This window comes from Chiloscyllium punctatum, chromosome 42 (assembly GCF_047496795.1).
Source record: "Chiloscyllium punctatum isolate Juve2018m chromosome 42, sChiPun1.3, whole genome shotgun sequence".
NCBI lineage: Eukaryota > Metazoa > Chordata > Chondrichthyes > Orectolobiformes > Hemiscylliidae > Chiloscyllium > Chiloscyllium punctatum.
This window is the reverse complement of record NC_092780.1, coordinates 35,316,567-35,337,857: the sequence shown is the minus strand read 5'-3', so window position 1 is coordinate 35,337,857 and position 21,291 is coordinate 35,316,567. Positions and strand designations below refer to the sequence as shown.

Here is a 21,291-nt window from a genome sequence, read left to right as displayed (position 1 = left end):
TGGCAGGAGAGACATTTCCTTTATTATGGAAAAACAATGCAGTATTTCTGCATTCTCTCCTTTTTGAATGTCCATATTAGTCTGGTAGTATTGCACTTGCTATTCTATGGAAAATGGTTGAATTTGCACACTTGGCCAAGTTAAAGAAATGTTGTAGGCAAATTCAAAGCCAATAAGAACTCTTACCAGCCAATACAGTGAGACAGACACAAAAATGGGCAGTACTGACACCGACCATCCATTCCCTAACATACTCAGGCCACCAGAGTCTAATTCACAGCTCCATGCTTCGAATCTCACCCTATGTCCTTTCCCCCTCACCATCTTCTGATCCTTCAATCCCCCAAACCAATGTCTAACCAGTGGTAATCACAAGATTTCATCCTCCTACCTCTCCTTTCTTAATTCAACTTGGACAGCCATTAACGTTATACACAACTACACTAAGCTGACATGGTGCACACTTCCAAACAATTGAGAACCAGGTGCACTAGAATCTCATGCATCACTGACTTTATCTTGATGGGAAGGTTTTATTGATTTTTTTTTTCACATTAATGAGTATAAATGGCATGCAAATGTGTTACAAATATGAAGCCACCATAGGCCAGCATCATTTTCAATACACCCCAAACAACATGCTGACTTTATCGCTGCTCTGCCTAATTAAATCACACCCCATTGTCAAGCTTTCCGTTCTTGTAAGCTAAGTGAACATCCACCCAAAGATGTTGGAAATAGTGAAAGCATCTGTGGAAAAATAAACAGAGTTATTGTTTTAGTTCGACAGTCTCTGTTGCCCTGAAATGTTAATTAAGTATCTCTCCCCACTGAGAAAGGGAGACTGATGGTGTTGCTATAATGTCATTGGATGAGTAACCCAGAAACCTATGTTCAAGCTCTGTGTACACGGTTTCAAATCCCACTATGAAGCTGGGGGAGTTTTAAGTAAATTAAGAAAAACCTGACATTTGAAGATATTCTCAGCAATGGTGACTATGAAACTATTATTACATCTCTAGATGACTAATTTCCTTTAGTAACATTAATCATTGTTCTTCCTCTGATTTGGCCCACACATGACTCCAAATGTAAAAGATTCACTTTTAATTGCTCTTTGAAATGGCCTAACAAGCCATTCACTTAAGGAGCAATTAGGGATGGGCAATAAATGGCAAATCCCATTAATGGATAAAGAAAATAAAGAAACTACAAGATATGGAGTATTTTTAACATTGGAGAAATAGCTTAACTTGTTGGTATTACACTTACAATTGTCTAAAGAAACGTAATCCATGCCAGGATTTGAATGTTCCATCAAGTAGCATTGATACCTTATTGTCAGAAAGGTCGCTGTGCAATAAACCACAAAAAATTACAAGAACTTCAATTCCTTGAGTATTATAACATTTTGATTCATATTGATTGCTTATCTTTGTGAATTTTTAGTATAAACTAAGGTATAAATACAACACTTTTAAATCCATTCTCTCAAAAGTGAAGCACCCAGTTTAATCACTTTGCAGTTTGGTTTGTATTATTTGATGAATGTTCCTTCTGTTGTCAGAAGCAGACCCCATTTATTAGATATTCCTAAATAGGAATTCATGGCATGTCTTGAATTCCTATTTAGGACAGACCAGTGTGGAGAGTACCTGTTGCACATCTCAACAAGATAGAACTGAACAGGATGTGGAAAGATAAAGGTGAAAATTATCCTTTAGGGATGAATGACAGAATTCCCTCCTTCCTCATCAGACTCATCTTCTTGTTGGGTAGGCTGCCTGCTTGGATTATGCCAGCAGAACAGGGCTGCCTTTTAGGCACTTCCACTCAACAACTGCATTTGAATGAGATCAAAGGCCTCAAAGTGACTCTGGTCTCTTTGTGGAGAGAGTGGACATATTATTGGCACACTTGACTAGGCATCATCTTGGAAATTAAAGTTGAACATAGACAGGCTACAAGGTATTAAAATGGAAAACCTCTCTTCAAATTGATAGTTGGCCATACTGATAAGGCAGAATAAAGGAATTATACTCTGCATCTAAAATGCAGATTTCACCTGGATACCCAATGTGTGGCAATGCAGATGGAACTGATGTTCTCATTTCAATGAATGTAAAAAACGTCACTTAAATACATTGAAAAATGTACATCCTGTAAACTCTAAAGTGTGTCTAAGCAGTTGCTTATATACATATGTCTCCAGTTAGTTGGGGTTCAAAGCAGGCAGAAACACAAACTAATCACTTAGCCAATCAACTGCATTTTTCCACCAACAATTGCAATTTCCCCAGAATCTCACAGAACTGCCATGTCAGAAATGCCAATGCAGGGAAGGGGGTTACACAGTAGGAGGTCAGCATGACATGAACATTCAAGGCTTCTGAACTTTAGGGCAACAAATAAAAAGGCTGATGCCTTCCAGGTTCACTGTCTTTTACTACATAAAGAGCACCTTGATACTTATGACTCAGATAAAGCTGAGAAAAACAATGGTAGCTGCTCCCTTCAGGTTTACTGCACCAACATTACACTGTCTCCTCTCCTATTGCATGCCAATCAGTAGCATACTCATTGCAGACACATTGGAGGCTGCATGAATGCTTCTAAAGGGGTAGTGTGAGGGAACAGATTCTCCCCATCTATTCTATTCAGCCAGCTCATGATTTTGAAAACCTTTATCAAATCTCTCTCAGCCTTCTTCTCTCAAAGGAGAACAGACCCAAATTCTTCAATCTATCTGTACAACTGAAGTTTCTCATTGCTGTAACCATTCTTGAAAATCACATTTGTATTCACATCTTTCCTATAATGTCACATTCAAAAATGTCTACAATACTCTAGTTCAGACCTGTACTCTCAATATAGTGTCTAATAGTGTGATGAACTCTCTTATCCAAATGTTCCCCATAGACTGGTGACCCATTTTATTTCTCAACAGCAGATCCAGTGATGCCTCCTTCCTAGTTGTGAGATGATGTGAGAACATAATGATCAAATAAATGTTCTTGAACACATTTCAGAAATTATCTCTTCTTATCCATTCATCCAACATAATCCCAATCAATAGAAGATCCACAGAGGTTGGTTCTAGAGAGCAAAGTGGAAGGCAACTGAAAGAGGAGTTGGCCAAGGAATAGTCAGATAATGAATCAAACAAAGTGGTGTGAGATTGGTTTAAGCTGGGTGAAACAGGAACTCCTGGCAACAGTAGCTACAGTAGTAGCAGCAGACAAGACCTAAATTTGTTGCACATCTATAAAATTTTCCAGCAGATTTGTTGGTTTATGTCACTCTTTGGGAAATAGCCCAGTCATGAAATGTCTTTTTTGCTTCCATGACAATGTATTCTTTAATCAGTGCTGCCTTCCATTTCCCTGTTGTCCTTCTGTACCTTTTCTAAACACATGATATTCTTGAACATTATGCCCTTAGTTTCATAACTTTAAACACACATTTCCTTTACATGGTATTCCCATGCAGGTATCTAAAATGGAACAACTCTCTGGTATTCTCCAGAAGTTTTACTTTATACACCTTATTCTTCTTTTCTATGATTTATGCTTGTACCAATTCACTGCCAATTTAGGTTAAACTCTCCCCAACCATACTAGTGAACTCCTCAGGAACAATGGGTCCCAGTCCCACTGAGGTGCAGCCTATTCTGCTTGAATCGGTAGCTACCGACCAAAGCTGGTATCAATGCTCAAAGAATTTGAAGCCCTCCTTCCTATACCATGCTTCAAGCTATACATTAAACCTCCCTATCTTTCTATTTCTATTCTGACTAGCACATGGTATGGGGAAACTCCAAAGATCCTCAATGTCTTACTTGTTGCATTCCTTCCCAGCTGCTGAAAATCTGACAACAGGATGTCAATCCCTGCCCAGTCTATGGAGGAGAACTGATTCATTCCTGATGAAGAGCTACTGCCTGAAACATCGATTTTCCTGTTCCTTGGATGCTGCCTGACCTGTTGCACTTTTCCAGCACCAATCTAATCTTGACCCTGCACAGTCTATGCCTATCCTTGGTACCAAAATATAACAACTTCTGGCTCACTCTCTTCCCTTTGCAGAATATTCTACAGACTCTCTAATGTCCTTTACCCTGGCATGCAGGAACGATACAACATCCAGGGCTCAATTCCTGTCAGTTTCTTGAGTCTGAGTGTCAAATGACAATTACAAGTTCAATTGTCTGGCAACTATTCTGGACTGCTGTATGTGATCTTCCCCACAAGTGAAAACATTCTCTCTGTGCAATCTTGCACAATTTTAAAGATCACTATTTAGCCACTCTGTCAGCCCTTTTTTTCCCCAAAAGATCTAATCTGTTCATTCTTTCCTGATACTGCACAAGATTTTTAGATATTTTCAAATTAACACCATAACTCACAGAATTTCCAGGAAAGGTAAAGCTTGAAATGTATATCCTGCAATTTTCGAGATGACATTTTGAGAAAGATTTCTATATTGGAATAAAAACAAACAGATCAAAAACACTGCACCTGAAAATGCAAAAATGTTCACCAAAAGTCAATGGACAGCAATTACATAGTTCTGTGATAAAGCTTGTGTTTGCTTTTCCTTTTATATGAAGCTGCTGGAATATTAAAAGCATTTGCTATTAAACTTTTATCTAGCTCAAGATACTCCAGAACATTCTAGATTGAAGAGTAATATTGTCCCATTGGAACAGACAAATGAAGCTAATAATATCTGACATCATACAAAGTGGAATTGCAAATGTTGTAACTTGTGCCTTGTGGAGCTACCTAAACCTAACAGAATGAATGATGGCTGCATTTAAAAGTCTGTATGATATTAAGTACTCCAAAGAAGTATTTTCTCTCATTTCTCCTCTCCTTTTTTAACATGACAGAAAGAATATTCACTGGAAGTAACAACCAGTAACTGGAAAAATAATAGATACTGGGAAGCTGAGCAGTGGGGTACTACCACGAACAGTGACATGAATGAATGGAATAATATGGGGAATGGAATAACATCGGGAAGAAAGGAATTTATTCACCACTAAAATCTTGGTATATACCATGGAAAGGAAAAAAATGACTTGCATTTATTTAATGCTTTTCAAAATCACCAAATGGTTCAAAGTAGTTCACAACTAATAAAGTTAGAAGTGTAGCCACAGTTGTAATGTAGGAAACATGGCAGCCAAATTTTGTGCAGCAACTTCCCAGAAATAGAAAGTGATGATGACCAGATAATTTATTTGTGTGATGTTGATTGGGGAATAAATATTAGTAAAGAAACCAGAGATAACTTGACTCTGCTTCTTCAAAACAATGCCACAGGATCTCTTACATTCACTCAAGTAGTTGATGGGACCTCAGTTCAACATTTTATGTAAAAGACGATATGTCTGACAATGCCCTGCTCACTCAGTTCTGCACTTAAGTATCAGCCTTAATATTTGTGCCTGGAATCTTGTGGTTCAGGGATAAGTGTGCTACTAAATAAGCCACAGCTGAGAAACTCTTTTAACACTTCCAAATTCGCAGAAGTGACACAATTTTCCCTCAAGAATTCAAATAGAAAGGAAGTTTATGGTATGCAGGATATTCAACAGTCAAGAATGGGATCATATTCTGAGAGTGGACTGAAATATAGGGCTAGATATTACATGAACCCGCCAAATTTTTAAAAAAGTTAGGAATTAAAAGCTAGCCTGATGGTAAATGTTAATTTTTGCAAAGATAAACAATCTTGGTCTCTGATATCCTTTAGGGGAGAAAATCAACCATCTTTTGCTGGTTTTGCCTTGATACGACTCTAGTTCCAGGGATGGGTAATGAATGATGCTCTGGTCAGCGTGGTCCACATCCCATGAATAAACGAAGAACCCGGAATTACATTTTTGGGGCAGTCATCATCCTCTTTGGGCATCTTCATGTCGCCCTGAAGGCTGATGAAGTTGCTAGGCAATCAGAAAGGATGGCAGCTTGGGGGTTTGATTCCTGCGCGGGTCAGAAATCCCACAATTCGGCAATGTAGCCAGCCTGCAACATTATTTCAGTTGTGTAGCAGGCTTCTTTCTAGTCAATTAGCTCACTGCTGACTTTCATTCTGGGAGAAAGGCAAAGCCATTCACCCCTGCCAATTTCCTAACTAACAGTTGAGAAAGTATCAAAGAACTGACATCAGAATTCTTGAAGCAATCACTGAGTAGTTAACAGAAAATGCTTGGCTGTTTCAGAACATTTATTCATTGGTTTTACATTTGGCCTCTTCAACTTAAATAATACTTACAATTAACAAAATGGAAAGTTTGAAATAAGTAATTTAAACTCATTTGTTTAAAAGTTAACAACTATACTTACAATTTCTTTACCAAGATGAGCCCTTCAAATGAATCCTTCTGTAGTGTGTCAAGTTGATTTCCATGCAGATCTCTAAAACAGTTTGTTCAATAATTAAAGTATCAATTTATATAATGAAAATCTCTTTGACCAATTTCTGAGCAGGATAATTTAAACAAATTATACAGGATGATAATTCTTGTGGTTGCTACATGCAGAGCTACAGTTTTAGCAAATTCATTGTTACCATTATTCTAAAAATGCCAAAGAAGATTATGGCACAATGTCACATTGTGACAAATCTATCAAATAATTCTTAATGACAATGGTTCTTTTTCAGATGGCAGCTGGTGACTAGTGGAGTTTCACTAGTGGGGCAGTGTTGGCACCACAACTATTCATGTTATACGTGAATGATTTGGATGAAGAAAGTGATTTGTTGCTAAGTTTGCAGGTGACACAAAAATAGACGGAGGGACAGATCATGTTGAAGAAGCAGGGACACTGCAGAAAGACATGGACAGACAAGAAAATTGGACAAAGAAGTGACAGATATAATACAATGTGGGAAAGTGTATGGTTATGCGCTTGGTACGAAGAATAAAGGCATAGGATATTTTCATATGGGGGAAAGGCTCTGAAAATCTGAAATACTAAGGGACTTGGGAGTCCTAATTCAGGATTCTATTAATGTTAACAAACAGATTCAATTGGCAATTAAAAAGGCAAAAGGAATGTTAGCATTCATTGCAATCGGGCTAGAATACAAAAGGATGTATAGTTGAGGCTGCATAAGGCTCTGGTTAGACTACATTTGGAATGTTATGAACAGAACTGGGATACAGTATTTGGGTCCGGCATAAAAGGATGAATGTGCTGGCCTTGTCAGGCATAATCATCCTTCATGAAGCCTTAGTGACTTGGCTTGATCATATAATGCATAACTAATTGCTCTGCTAGTATAATAGGCTCTGACATTTTCCTAATAACACACATTAAACTATTTGGCCTATAGTTACCTGTTTTTGTCTCTTCCCTTTTTAAATGAAGGTAGTACATTGGCAGTTCTCCGATCCTCTTGGACTTTTCCTGGATCTAACAGTTCTTGGAAGATTAAAACCAGTGCATCCACTATCTCTGGAGCGACTGCTTTTAATATCCTAAGATCCACCCCGTCAGTTGCAGGGAAATTATTGATCTTTACTACTATTAGCTCCCAAGGCTTTTTTCTCGAATGATGGCTTCTTTTCCCCTTTTGACCCTGCTGCTTTTCTATGTTTGTACACTCTGTCATTTCCTGATCGACTCTGGATATAATTATCCAAATTACTGCCCCTTAACACTACAGGATTCCTATACCTCCCTAATAATGATGGGAACCTCCTTAGTTCAAATAGTTTGGATGGAGCAATTTTTGTCAGGTGTGTCCAGGAAGGGTTCCTGATGTAATAGACCGACTAGAGGGGAGGCCGTTTTTGATTTGGTGCTTGACAACAAACCATGTCAGGCGTCAGATCTCTGGGCGGGAGAGCATTTCGGTGATAGTGATCACAACTCTCTGATCTTTATTATACTTACGAAAAGGGATAGGAGCAGATATTATGGGAAAGTATTTAATTGGGGGAGGGAGAATTACAAAGCTATTAGACAAGGAATTGGGGCACCTAAAATGGGAACAGATGTTCTCAGGAAAATGCTTGGCAGAAATGTGGAGGTTGTATAGGAAGCACTTGCTGATAGCGCCGGATAGGTTTGTCCCACTGAGGCAAAGAAGGGATGGTAGGTTGAAAGAACCTTGGGTGACAGGGGATGTGGAACATCCAGTCAAGAGGAAGAAGGAAGGTTACGTAACGCTGAGGAGGCAAGGATCAGACAGGTTTTAAGAGAGTTACAAGGTAGCCAGGAAGGAACAAAGAAAATTACAGAACAGGAACAGGCTCTTCAGCCCTCTAAGCCTGCGGCAGTTTGGATCCTCCATCTAAACCCAGCCCCTATTTTCTAAGTATCTGTATCCCTCTGCTCCCTACCCATTCATATGTCTGTCTAGATACATCTTAAATGACACTACCATGCCTGTCTCCACCAGCTCTGCTGGCAACATGTTCCAAGCACCCACCACCCTCCGCGTAAAGAACTTTCCATGCATATTGCCCTTAAACTTTTCCCCTCTCACCCAGAACCTGTGACCCCGAGTAACTGAGATCCCCGCTCTGGGAAAAAGCTTCTTGCTATCCACCCTGTCTATATCTGTTATGATTTGTAGATCTCAATCAATTTCACCCCTCAATCTCCATCCTTCTAATGAAAATAATCCTAATCTGCTCAGTTGTTTCATAGCTGGTGCCCTCCATATCCTGGTGAACCTCCTCTGCACCATTTCCAAAGCATCCACATCCTTTTGGTAATGTGTTGACCAGAACTGTATGCAGTATTCCAAATGTGGCCGTAACAAAGTCCAGTACAACTGTAACATGACCTGCCAACTCTTGTACTCAATACCCCATCCAATAAAGAAAAATATGCCATCTGCTTTCTTGACCACCCTATCAATTTGTGTGGGAATCGGTTTAGCTCAGTTGACTGGATTGCTGGTTTAGAGAGCAATGGGATAGCAACAGCGTGGGTTCAATTCCCATCACCCATTTGAGATTCCCATGAAGAACTCTCCTCCTCAACCTTGTCCCTCACCTGAGGTCTGATGGCCCTCAGGTTAAATCGCTACCAGTCACTTCTCTCTAATGAGAGAGCAGCCCCTATGGTCTGGTGACACAACAACAACCTGTGCTGCCACCATCAGAGTATAGACCTGAACACCCAGATTTCTATGTACATCAATGTTCCCAGTACTTCTCCACTTACTGTATAGTTTGCTGTAGAATTGGATCTTCCAAAATGCATCACCTCGCATTTGCCTGGATTGAACTCCATCCGCCATTTCTCTGCCCAACTCTCCAATCTATATTCTGCTGCATTCTGTGACAGTCCCTTCATGCTCTGCTACTCCGCCAATCATAGTGTTATGTACAAACTTGCTAGACTACCTATACCTTCCTCCAGATCATTAATATATATCACAAACAACATAGATCCCGACATGGATCTTTGTGGAACACCACTTGTCACAGTTCTCCATTTTGAGAAACTCCCTTCCACCACTACTGTCTCCTGCTGCCCAGCTAGTTATCTATCCATCTAGCTAGTACACCCTGGACCCCATACAACTTCACTTTCTCCATCAGCCTACCATGGGGAACCTTAACAAATGTTTACTGAAGTCTATGGATATGACATATACAGCCCTTCCCTCATCAATTAACTTTGTCACTTCTTCAAAGAATTTTATTAAATTGGTAAGACATGACCTTCCCATGTTGCCTTTCACTGATAAACCCATTTTCTTCCAAATGTAAATAGATTCTATCTCTCAGTATCTCCTCCAGCAGCTTCCCTACCAGTGACGTCAGGCTCACCAGTCTGTAATTACCTGGAATGCCCCTGCTACTCTTTTTAAACAACGGGACAGCATTTGCAATTCTCTAGTCTTTCAGGACCTCACCTGAGTTCAAGGATGCTGCAAAGATTTCTGTTAAAGACCCAGCTATTTCCTCTCTTGCTTCCCTCATAAATCAGAGATAGACCCCATCCAGACCTGGGGACTTGACAACCTTAATGCCTTTTCCTCCCTCCTTATGCCGACTTGGAGAATGAAAGCTAAAATGGGGCATGAAAAAGCCTTAGAAGGTAGGATTAAGGAAAACCCTCCAATGTTCTCCACCTATGTCGGAACAAGAGGATGGCCAGAGTGAGGTTAGGGCCGATCAGAGATAGTGGAGGGAACTTGCGCCGGGAGGTCCTTAATGAATACTTTGCTTCAGTATTCACTATTGAGAGGGAACTTGACGCTTCTGAAGATAGTATGAAACAGACTGATATGCTGGAATAGGATGATGTTAGAAAGGTGGTAGTGCTGAAAATTTTGAAAACCTTTAAGGATAGATAAATCCCTTTGGCCAGATGGGATATACCCATGATTACTACAGGAAGAGATTGCGGTGGCTTTGGCAATGATTTTTATATCCTCACTGTCCACTGGAGTAGTGCTAGATAATTGGAGGGTGGCAAATGTTATTCCCTTGTTCAAGAAAGGGAATAAGGATAATCCTGGAAATTACAGACCAGTCATCATACATCTGTGGTGCGCAAATTATTGGAGTGGATTTTGAGAGACATGATTTATGATTACTTGGAAAAGCATAGTTTGATTAGAGATAGTCAGTATGGCTTTGTGAGGGGCAGGTCATACCTCACAAACCTTATTGAATTCTTTGAGGATGTGACAAAACAGGTTGAGCACTGGATGTGATGCACGTGGATTTTAGCAAGGCGTTTGATAATGTTCCCCATGATGGGCTCATTCAGAAAGTAAGGAGGCATGCAATACAGGGAAATCTGACTGTCTGGATACAGACGTGGCTGGCCCATAGAAGACAGAGGGCGGTAGTAAATAGAAATTGTTCAGCCTGGAGCTCGGTGACCTTTGGTGTTCTACAGGGTTCTGTTTTAGGACCTCTGCTCTTTTTGATTATTATAAATCACTTGGATGAGGATGTGGAAGGGTGAGTTAGTATGTTTGCCAATGACACGATGATTGGTGGAGTTGTGGATAGTGTGGAGGGCTGTTGTAGTTTGCAATGGGACATTAACATGATACAGGGCTGGGCTGAGAAGTGGTATAAGGAGTTCAACCTGGAAAAGTGTAAAGTCATTCAACTTGGAAGGTTGAATTTGAATGCAGAATACAGGTTTAAAGGCAGAACTTTTGGCAGTGTGGAGGAACAGAGAGATCTTGAGGTCCATGTTCATAGGTCCCTCAACCTTGTCACTCAATTCATAGGGTTGGTATGAAGGTGTACGATGTGTTGGCTTTTATTAGCAGGGGGATTGAGTTTATTAGCTGAGAGATTATGGTGCAGCTTCATAGAGTCCTAGATAGACCACACCTGGAATATTGTGTTCAGCTCTAGTTGCCTCATTATAGGAAAGACGTGGAAGCTTTAGAGAGGATGCAGAGAAGATTTACCAGGATGATGCCTGGACTGGAGGGCACGTCTTATGAAAGAAGGTTGAGAGAGTTAGGGCTTTTCTCATTGGAGCTAAGAAGGATGAAAGGTAGAATGATGAGACGTGACTTGATATTGGTTTACAAGATGTTGAGAGACGTAGGTAGAGTGGATAGCCTGGGATTTTCTCCCATGGTGGAAATGGCTATCATGAGGGGGCATAATTTTAAGGTTTGGTGTTGATGTCAGAGGTAGGTTCTTTACACAGAGTGGTGGGTGTGTGGAATGCACTGCCAGTAGTGATTCTAGAGTAAGATACATTTGGGACATTTAAGCGACTTTTGGATAGGCACATGGAAAATAGTACAATGAAGGGTATGTTGATTAGTCTGCTTTTTATTTTAGCTGCTAACTGTTCAAAATTGTTCAGCAGAACCTCCTTTCTAGCACTATCGATGTAATCAGTACCCATAGATGAGAACAACTGGATCCCTAGCTCCCAATTCTTGTTCTTCTTCAGCCTGAGAAGTCTGTAACCCTGGCGCCAGGCACAGTGTCTGGCATTCCTGCTCACAGCTACAGAGAACACCCCTAATTATACTGTACCCTACCACTACTACATTCATATTTTCTCTCCTCTTTAGGGATGCATGAACACAATACAATAACATTTTACATAGGATTGGAAGTGAGGTAGTTCGTTCTGCAACAAGGCATTAAAATTTGAACAAGAGAAGTTATGAACCTGAGAGGCACAAATTGACTGAGATGGGTTGGAAAACTACATTTAAAGGCATGACAGCACATACGTAAGGAATAGTCCTTAAAGAACTATTATATGACTTGCAGCAACAACCTTGGCTTTAAAGTGCAAAAATTCAAAAAAGGTCAATCAACTGTGCCTAAAAACATTCAGGATTGCAATATGTTTAAAAGAAAGCCAATGAAGTTGCCAGAAATAGCAATAATTATTTATTGTATTCACAAAATACAACAAAGAAAAACCAATTAAAAACTGATAAGGAACAAAGTAATGGAATGTGAATACAATCTGGCCAAAAATATAAAACAGGCTGTAAAAAATTCTACAGGTACTAAAAAGGAAGTGTTTTCTAAAAGGCAGAGTCAGAAGAATTTATAATGAGGAATAAAGAAATGGCACAGAAGCTGAATGATTATTTTGTGCCTTTTTTTCACTGAGGAAGATATGAGAAACTATCCAGAAGCAAAGCTCTAACTGGCTAGAGAGAATGAAGAGTTGAAGGAAATTGGCATTAGTCAGAAGATTGCACTGGAGAAATTAATGGGGCTGAAAGTTGATAAATCCACAAGACCTCATGGTTTTCATCTGAGATTGTTGAGGGTGCTGACTATAGAGACAAATAATGCTTTGGTGATTATCTTACAAAATTCAACAGTGTCTGGATTGATTTGTTGGATTGGACAGTAATAAATGTCAAGATTAGAGTGGTGCTGAAAAAGCACAGCAGGTCAGGCAACATCCAAGGAACAGGAAAATCGACGTTTCAGGCAGGAGCCCTTCATCAGGAATGAGGTTGGAAGCCTCGGGGGGTAGAGAGATAAATGGGAGGGGGTGGGGCTGGGGAGAAGGTAGTTGAGAAATGTCACCCCAATAGTTAAGAAGACAGTGAGAGAGAAAATAGGGAACTACAGACCTGTTTCCTTACATAGATTCTTGCATTTTCTCCCTGCTATTATAAAGAATGGGATAGAGAGATACCTAGATTGGGCATAACTACATGGATTTATGAATGGGAAATTGTTGGACAAACTCAAGAGTTTGCAGGAGAAGTTACTCAAAAAAAATTGACAGCTGATGGATGAAGTACACTTAGATTTTCAGAACACTTTTGATAAAGTCCCCCATAGGAGCCTGATTGGTAAAATTAAAGCATATGGGATAAGAAGTAATATATTGGCATGGATTAATGATTGGTTAATTGAGAGAAAACAGACAGTAGGAATAAATGGGTCATTTTTGTGTTGGCAGAGTGTGACTAGTGTGTTTTGGTATGGTAAAGAACAATACTTTGGCCCCAGCTATTCATAAGGTACAGCACTGCTTTCAAAGTAGCAACAAAATGTAATACCTCCAAATTTGCAGATGATACATAACTGAGTGGGAAGGCATGCTGTGAGGAAGATGTAAAGTGGCTGCAGGAGGATTTTGACAGGCTTGGTGCATGAATAAGGACATGGCAAATGGAATATACAATATGAAAATATGTGAAAAAATATCCATTTTGGTAGATCAAACGGTATGCAAAGTATTTCTTACATGATAAGAGTTGGAAAGTGTAGATGTACATTTAGCCTTAGGTGTCCTTGTCAATAAATCACTGAAGGCTAATATGCAGATTCAGTAAGCTAGTAGAAAGGCTAATGTTAAGCTTTTATTCCAAGAGGATTTAAGTACATGAGCAGTGAAGTCTTGCTTCAGTCTTGTAAAGTTTGGTTAGGCCACACCTTGAATACTGGTCTGGTCCCTTTATCTTGCCATAAAGGGAATGCAGCAAAGGCTCACCAGACTTGTTCCTGGGCTGATGGGTTTGTCCAATGAAGAGAGATTAAGCAAACTGAGCCTGTATTCTCTACAGCTTTGAAGAATAAGAGGTAATTTCAATGAAATCTACAAAATAATTAAAGAGATAGACAGGGTGGATGCAGATTAGATATGTCCCTGACTGAAGTCTAAAATCAGGGAGCACAATTTAAAAAGGAGAATGCCACTTCAGACCAAGATGAGGAGAAATTGTCTTATTCAGAGGATTGTGAATCTTTGGAATTTCTCTACCACAAAGGGCTGGGGAGGCTCAGTCTTTGGTTATGTTTAAGGTAGAGATTGACATGTTTCTGATTATCGGTAGCATACAGACCTTTAGGGATGCTCCATCAGCTATGATCGTATAGAATGGTGGAGTAGGCTCCCAGGCTGAATAACCTATTCCTATGTTCCTAATAGTCATATAAATCAAGATTATTTTCTTTTAATTCATCACCAACTTTCTCCTGAAGACAGTAAAAATTTGCTCGTGTATGGCTCAACAGGTATTTTCTGGTTTACCATTCAAGCACCCATTTATCATGTTAAACTTGATGAAATGTGATTGATACCAGGTTATTCAACCACAAAGTACATCATACATATTTGTGTTCCTATTTTAATCTCCTGTCCAAACTATTGTTACAATTTCTCCAAGTTAACACAGTACCCACATTCATAAAGAATCCTGGTATTTCAGGCTTTTTGTTTACTAAAAAAAATAGTAGTTGCTGGACTGTGTTTTCACCATCTGCAAGTTTGCATTCATTATCACTCATACAATATACGAACTGCAGAAACTAGAAAGGTAACAATGAAATGATTCAAAATTTTCACAGCTTTTGTAAGCTATAGCACAGCATCAAAATCAGCATACTTGTGATCCTACCATTATAAATTACTATTTCTTTTTACATAAAATGCTATTTGGTTAGATAAACCTATCCAGCTAGAGGTTACTTCCCCAGCTCTTGAGGACGTGTTGGAGAGAAACATCTCCAAACATTCTACTTCACGACTTTCAAAATTCTCATTAGATTTTGCAATTTAACTTTAAGTACAGTAATAAAAATCAAATAACTTTACAGAAATAAGGACAATTTCTATGACTTTACAATGAAAATAAGTTATGATTACACACTCTGGCTGAATCATAAACCATCTTTGAACCTGCTTCACTTCATGAGTACATCATCCTCAGTCTTTGTGTACCATTCCAGTAATTTTCTCAAACTGGAATATGCAAGCCACTAAAGGGCTTCCGAGTCCTACCAGGAATCCAGAGCACAGGCCAGTCAGATGACTAGGCAATATGGTTAGAAGCAAGGTGGCAAGGCAGCTGGAGGAGTGTTCAACTCTCTGAGGAACCTCCCATACTTGGAGTCCTGCTCTCTTGCTTTATTGTCTCTTGCCCACTCTCAGTCTATTCTTGATAACCAGCAAAGAGATGGAAGGAATCATCAACAGTGTTAACAATTGGCATTTGCAAAGGAGAAAATGTGTCCACTGACAGACAGTAAGTTTGGATTCCACACGCCCTCTCAGTTCCTGACCTCGTTACAGCCTTGATTAAAACATGAACAAAAGTGCTGAACTCTGCAGGGAAGTAAGAGTGACTGTCTTTGACATTAAGGGTAGCATTCAACTGAGTTTAGTATCAAGATCCAAAACTGGAGGCAATGGGAATCAGGGGAAAACTCACTGCTGGTTGAAATCCTACTTAGCACAAATGAAGATGGTTGTGACTGTTAAAGGTCAATCATTTCAACTCAGGAGAAACCCTAGGACACTATCCTGCAGACCTTTCTCTAGGCTGAACCACTTTCAGTGTTATTAATGGCCTAGCTTCCATCATAATGTAAGAAGTCGAAATGCACTTTCACAATTGCCTAATATTCAGCACCATTCACAACTTTTCAGATACCAAAGTATTACATGTCCATATGCAGTAAGACTTGGGCACCATGCAAGCTTGGGCTGATAAGTGGCAAGTAACATTCTTGTCCACATAGTGCACCTCGATGTTATACTCGGTTAAGTGCTGCTTGATGCCAAAGGTAATCAGTCTTTCCTCATCTTTGGAGCTCAGCCCTTTCACCCATGTTTGAGCCACTGTTGTAATGAGGTCAGGAGCTGGGTCAACCTGGCAGAACACAAACCCAGTGTCATGACCAGGTTATTACTAAGTGCTGCATGATAGCACTATTGATGATCTATTTCATCATTTTACTGATTATCGCAAGTTGATTGATGGGGCAGTGATTGACCAGGTTGGAGGTGTCCTGTTTTTAGTACACAGGACATACCTGGGCAATTATCTACATTGCCAGGTAGATACCAGCGTTGTAACTGTACTGGATCAGCTTAGATAGGGAGGGGCATCTTCTGCAGCACAAGACTTCAGTAGTATTGCCAGAATGTTGTCAGGGCTCACAGACTTTGCAGTATCCTCTAACTTCAGCCGTTTCTGCAAATCACATGGAGTAAAACAATTTGGCTGAAAGATTGGCATCTGTGATGCTGGGAACTTCCGGAGGAAGCTGAGATAAGCAATCTCTCTATAGTTCTGGCTGAACAATAATAGCAAATGCTCCAACCTTATCTTTTGGACTGATATGCTGGACACTTCCATCATAGTGAATGGGGATATCTGTGGAACTCTTCTCTAATGAGTATACTTATAGTACATTAATTGTTTATGTAAGGTAGAAAAAAGGTGTTGTTGCTTCTCTCTGACTCAAACAATTTAAGTGTACTAAGTTGCTAAATTATGTCGCAAAAAATATCTGATGAAAATTGATTAACAGCAATTATTTTGGATTTGTTAATTCCCAACAATTTATAAGATAAGATATTAAAGTGACAAAAGATACAGGTTTAAAAAAAATGCAAGTCATAAGCTTAGTAAATGTACCAAAATTCCATTTGGAGCACAGATAGTTTCCTCCCCATTTCATCAGATACTGCTAGTCATTAAATGTAAAATGCAATTAATATTTTTTAAAAATCCAGCAAAATATCTTAAATGTTCCATAAAGGTGGCCATTGTGCACAGAACTGATTTCCAAGCACACCCCACTTGGATCTGGAGGCTTGTGTTCAGCTTTGCTCAAAACATTTTAAAACTGTGGAATTGGGATTCAACTGCAGATATCTTTAAACAACTAGAAACATGATTGGCTATTCAACAAATAAACTGCAATTTCCTGTTGGTGAACTTACACTCAAACCAAATCTGAATTCATATTATGGATGTCACTTTCTGCCCAAAATATGACACAGTATTTGAGAGCAGTGGAGCTAGACCTCAGGAACATAATTTACAAAAATAATGCATTCAGTAAAGTGGCAAAATGCATCACTACCTGTAGACAATCATAATCATATATTATCATTCTTCTAAATGCCTGCTTTCACAACCACAAGTTTCAGGTTTCTCTCAGAGCTACAGCTACTCATTCCAGCTCTGTCAGGCCCTGTCCATTTGTCTCTTTGAGTACTAAGCCCTTACTTGCATTATCCTCAGCTCCGCCCTTTTGAGTCTCTTCCAGATTCGAAAATACATCTCCCATAGACTTCAATACTGGAATACACTTCCTCTCCCAACCACAGGGCGAAGTCGTAAATTCCCGTCTGCTGATTTGAAGGTGGGTCTTGTGGACAAACTCTCTCCAATTTTCCAGAGTGACAGGGGAGGTGCCAGGCAACTGGATTTATTGAGGCTATTAACTATAAGATTAATGGCCACTTCAGGATCTCAACCTGCTCTGCTGCTATATTACCCGACAGAGGGAAATCCCATGCCAAGTGAATAGGCTGGCAGCTTTTAATGCATGGTTGATGCCAGATAAAGGAGGCTGTAGGGAGATCATACTTTGGATTCCCTTTTCAAAGGCATACTTCCAGAAGAGCAAACCCATTTCAACTGGCCCCTAAACTTCCCAGCCTCTTAATTCCAGCCCCACCACCTTGCTAGTGCTTCCAAGCCAGGCTCCTTTGATAACCATACTTAGCTAAGTCCAGCATCCATAAAGTTTTCTTCTTTGGCATTACCTGTAGTTCCAGCATTGGCCACCACTCAAACCTGGCACTACTAGCACTGAAAAGTAACCAAACACTGGGATTAACTGGCAGCTTTCTACAGCAGAAGTTTCTCCTCAGATAGGAGCTTGATGTTAGGTAATTGATTACTGGATTAGTGGTGCTGGAAGAGCACAGCAGTTCAGGCAGCATCCAACGAGCAGCGAAATCAACGTTTCGGGCAAAAGCCCTTCATCAGGCTCTGTGAAGCATCAAAATGCTAAAGGAAAGCTAGGATTCATGGGAATACATGTCCAATGACACTTTAGATGGCTGAGGAGGAAACCCCAAAAATGTCCCCATCTATTTACATACATGATACTGGAACTGTCAGATGGTATCCCCACCTCATCAAAATATTAACCTTGCACCTATTAAATGCAGGCTGCAACTTTGACAATCGAAACAGAGCAGCTGCATTCCTGATGTATAGAAATTCCTTCATTAGCTGCATTATTTGAAGTTAAGCATTAAATTTTTAAAAATGTGTAACACAAGCTTCTGAGAAGAAGCCTTAAACTAATTAGTAATAAAGAGTCAACATTTTTGATCCCAGATTTTGACTTCTAACTCTCTCACCAATTCACAAATGTAATTACTTCAAATACTGATATATACTTGGCACTATATTGTCCAAAAGAGGGACAGATTTTTTTAAAAATTACTTACAAGGTTTCTGTCCATCTGTAGGGTAACCAATTAGTTTCTTGTACAGAAGTGATGTCATTTTCACCTAATTCCCTTTGGGGGAAAAAAAATTAAACAGTTACTGACATGTTTATCGGAACTATTGCTGAGCATACATTTAAACTGCTCTATGATTTGACCAGCGGTCAATGCACCTAATGATACTTTTTCCAGCATTACCTGTAATTTAGTTTACCCTCACAAAAGAAAATCAATGCTTTGCAATGGGAAGATGAAAACAACATTGGCACAATTAACATTATAAACAAGAGAGATAATTGTGACGATTAAATTTTAGAATCAGGAATGTTTTCTAAATTGAGATATTTCTGCAGGTAATAAAGTATCACTAGCGTTCAAAGCTAAAAGATAGCATGGTGGAGACCTTTTTGCAACATAAACCTTTAAAATCCTTCTTTTTAAGAAAGTTTTTATTAAATGAAGGAGTGTAAATAAAGGACTTAAACAGTTTTTGCTGGAACATTATGAGTGACACAGTGGTTCAGGGACCCGGGTTCGATTCCAGCTGTGACTGTCTGTGTGGAGTTTGCATATGCTACCCGTGTCTGCATGGGTGTCCTCTGGGTGCTCCGGTTTCCTGCTACAGTCCAAAAATATGCAGGTTAGGTCAACTGGCCATGCTAAATTGCCCATAGGGATTTGTAGGTTACGTGTATTAGTCAGAGGCAAATATTGTGTAGGAGAATGGGTCTGGGTGGGTTACTCTTCAGAGGTTTGGTGTGAACTTGTTGGGCCAAAGGGCCTGTTTCCACACTGAAGGGATTTGAATTCTAATTACGTACTACACAGCTAGCAAATGTACCTCACACCAATACCAAGGTTGTGATAGTCTTTAAAATTCTAATATATATTTCTGAGAATGGCCTGGACTTATACATTAACTTCTTGAAGGGCAAGAACAATCACTTTTCTTTGAAATAAGTAGTACAGCACTTGTTTGTTCTCATCCTAGTTCCAAGAACATAATCATTACTACATTTTACCTACCAGTATTTTGCCTTTAAATCAGTACTCTCTGAACTTGTAGAATGCCAAATTTATTGTGATTCACATATATGGATAATTGGCTCCTTCTGCACCACTGCATTCTATAGACACTCTCCATCTAAAGGTTTTCTTTGCTATTCATCCTACCAAAGCGAATAACCTTCCTTTGCCCCTGGCATTGATCTCTGCTGTTGTTATTTCTCCCATTGCCTTCCCAGTGTGTATAACTAGGGGGCTTCTCCACACGCTATAGATACTGCATGAATTTTCTTCTCTCCACATTTTATATAATTTTTTCTTAGAAAACCTTAGAAAATACTGTGCCACAGGTTGAGCCACCTTGACAAAAATCAAAATTAATTAACATCCTGTCAACACTTCCAGCTTCGACAATGTACTTCCTCAATAAGAGATACAGGCTATTTTACTTTCTAGCCATTTACAAAATACAGCCCTTTTACTAATGCATGCTGTCATTCATTCAACCACACAGGTAGCACTGGCTGTACAGACTTAATGTGGAAATCAGCAGGCAGTGTGAATTTAAAACCTATTAAACACAGTGCAATGTGTAGTGATTGTAATGAGGTCAGCAAGGTGGATGTCGTAGAATATTAGTTCCCTGACTGGGACTGTTAATCTGGCTGACAAAGAGGAAGAGGAGTGTCAGAGGTTCTGTTCACTCTGAGCTGACTCTGAGGAAGCTGGATTAGTGAGAAGGACTCTGCATGTCTAAATAAAGACTGACTTGGTGATGGGATAGAGCCTGTGTGGAGTTATTTCACAATTGTTATAAATAACAAAGCTTACTATACATGTGTAATTGTGAGACCATTTATAGTCATCACAATCAAAAGTTAAGTCGCTTCTAGCCAGATTATCTCATAAGGAACATGAAAAGTTGATGATGATGCCAGAGAAGGACCTTAGAGGTGCATTTGTGGTATACAGAAATATGGTATTGAAAAAGCATTAAGTAGGCTAATCATAATCCAAACGTTTGATGTTACAGTGTTAAAAAGGGTTGTGCAAATTGTAATAAAGGCTACCACTCCATTTGATTTTCTTGTGAAAATTATCCTTTACAAATATACCCTTTATCTTGCAATTTGTTATTTGTTAATTGGAAATAAATCAGGGTGTCATAGCCGTTTATGTGATCTTCTCACGTCCAATCAGCATTCACTCTGTTCCAACCCCTTTATGGATAATGCTATAGTTGTAGATAACCTAGATTTTTCACATACATTCTAAAATGTAAATGTTTTCCTGTTCTGTATATACTCAACATGTGTAAATAGTAACAAAGCACACTATGTCTTTTAAGAATTATTTATGAAGGCCTCAGCACTGTATATCCCTTAGCTTTCCAATGATCTGTAGGTTTCAACACCAAGCTTTCTTGAAATTTCTTATTTACTCTGGTACATTTTCAACCTCGGTGCAACTCTACAATATCAGCATGTGTGGATGACAGATGTTGCCGCCTAATTACTCCTGAAACAGGTTGGAGTGTGGTAGCATTACAGAAGAGCTTTGCAGGCCTCACCACCTGCCTGAC

At 39.4% G+C, this 21,291-nt stretch overlaps 1 protein-coding gene across 2 annotated transcripts in view; it reads right to left on the bottom strand.

Moving 5' to 3' along the window:
* The window catches only part of LOC140465891 (uncharacterized), a 242,398-nt gene that overhangs the window by 192,502 nt on the left and 28,605 nt on the right, over nt 1-21,291 (bottom strand). The window contains exons 4-7 of one of the 2 annotated variants that reach the window (XM_072561793.1): nt 18,705-18,776; nt 6,354-6,425; nt 4,406-4,477; nt 1,273-1,353 (exon numbers count right to left, since the gene is read on the bottom strand). In XM_072561793.1, coding sequence (XP_072417894.1) covers nt 1,273-1,353; nt 4,406-4,477; nt 6,354-6,425; nt 18,705-18,776 — 297 coding nt within the window. The remainder of the gene's footprint in view (nt 1-1,272; nt 1,354-4,405; nt 4,478-6,353; nt 6,426-18,704; nt 18,777-21,291) is intronic. The other variant, XM_072561794.1, reaches the window with a different exon arrangement.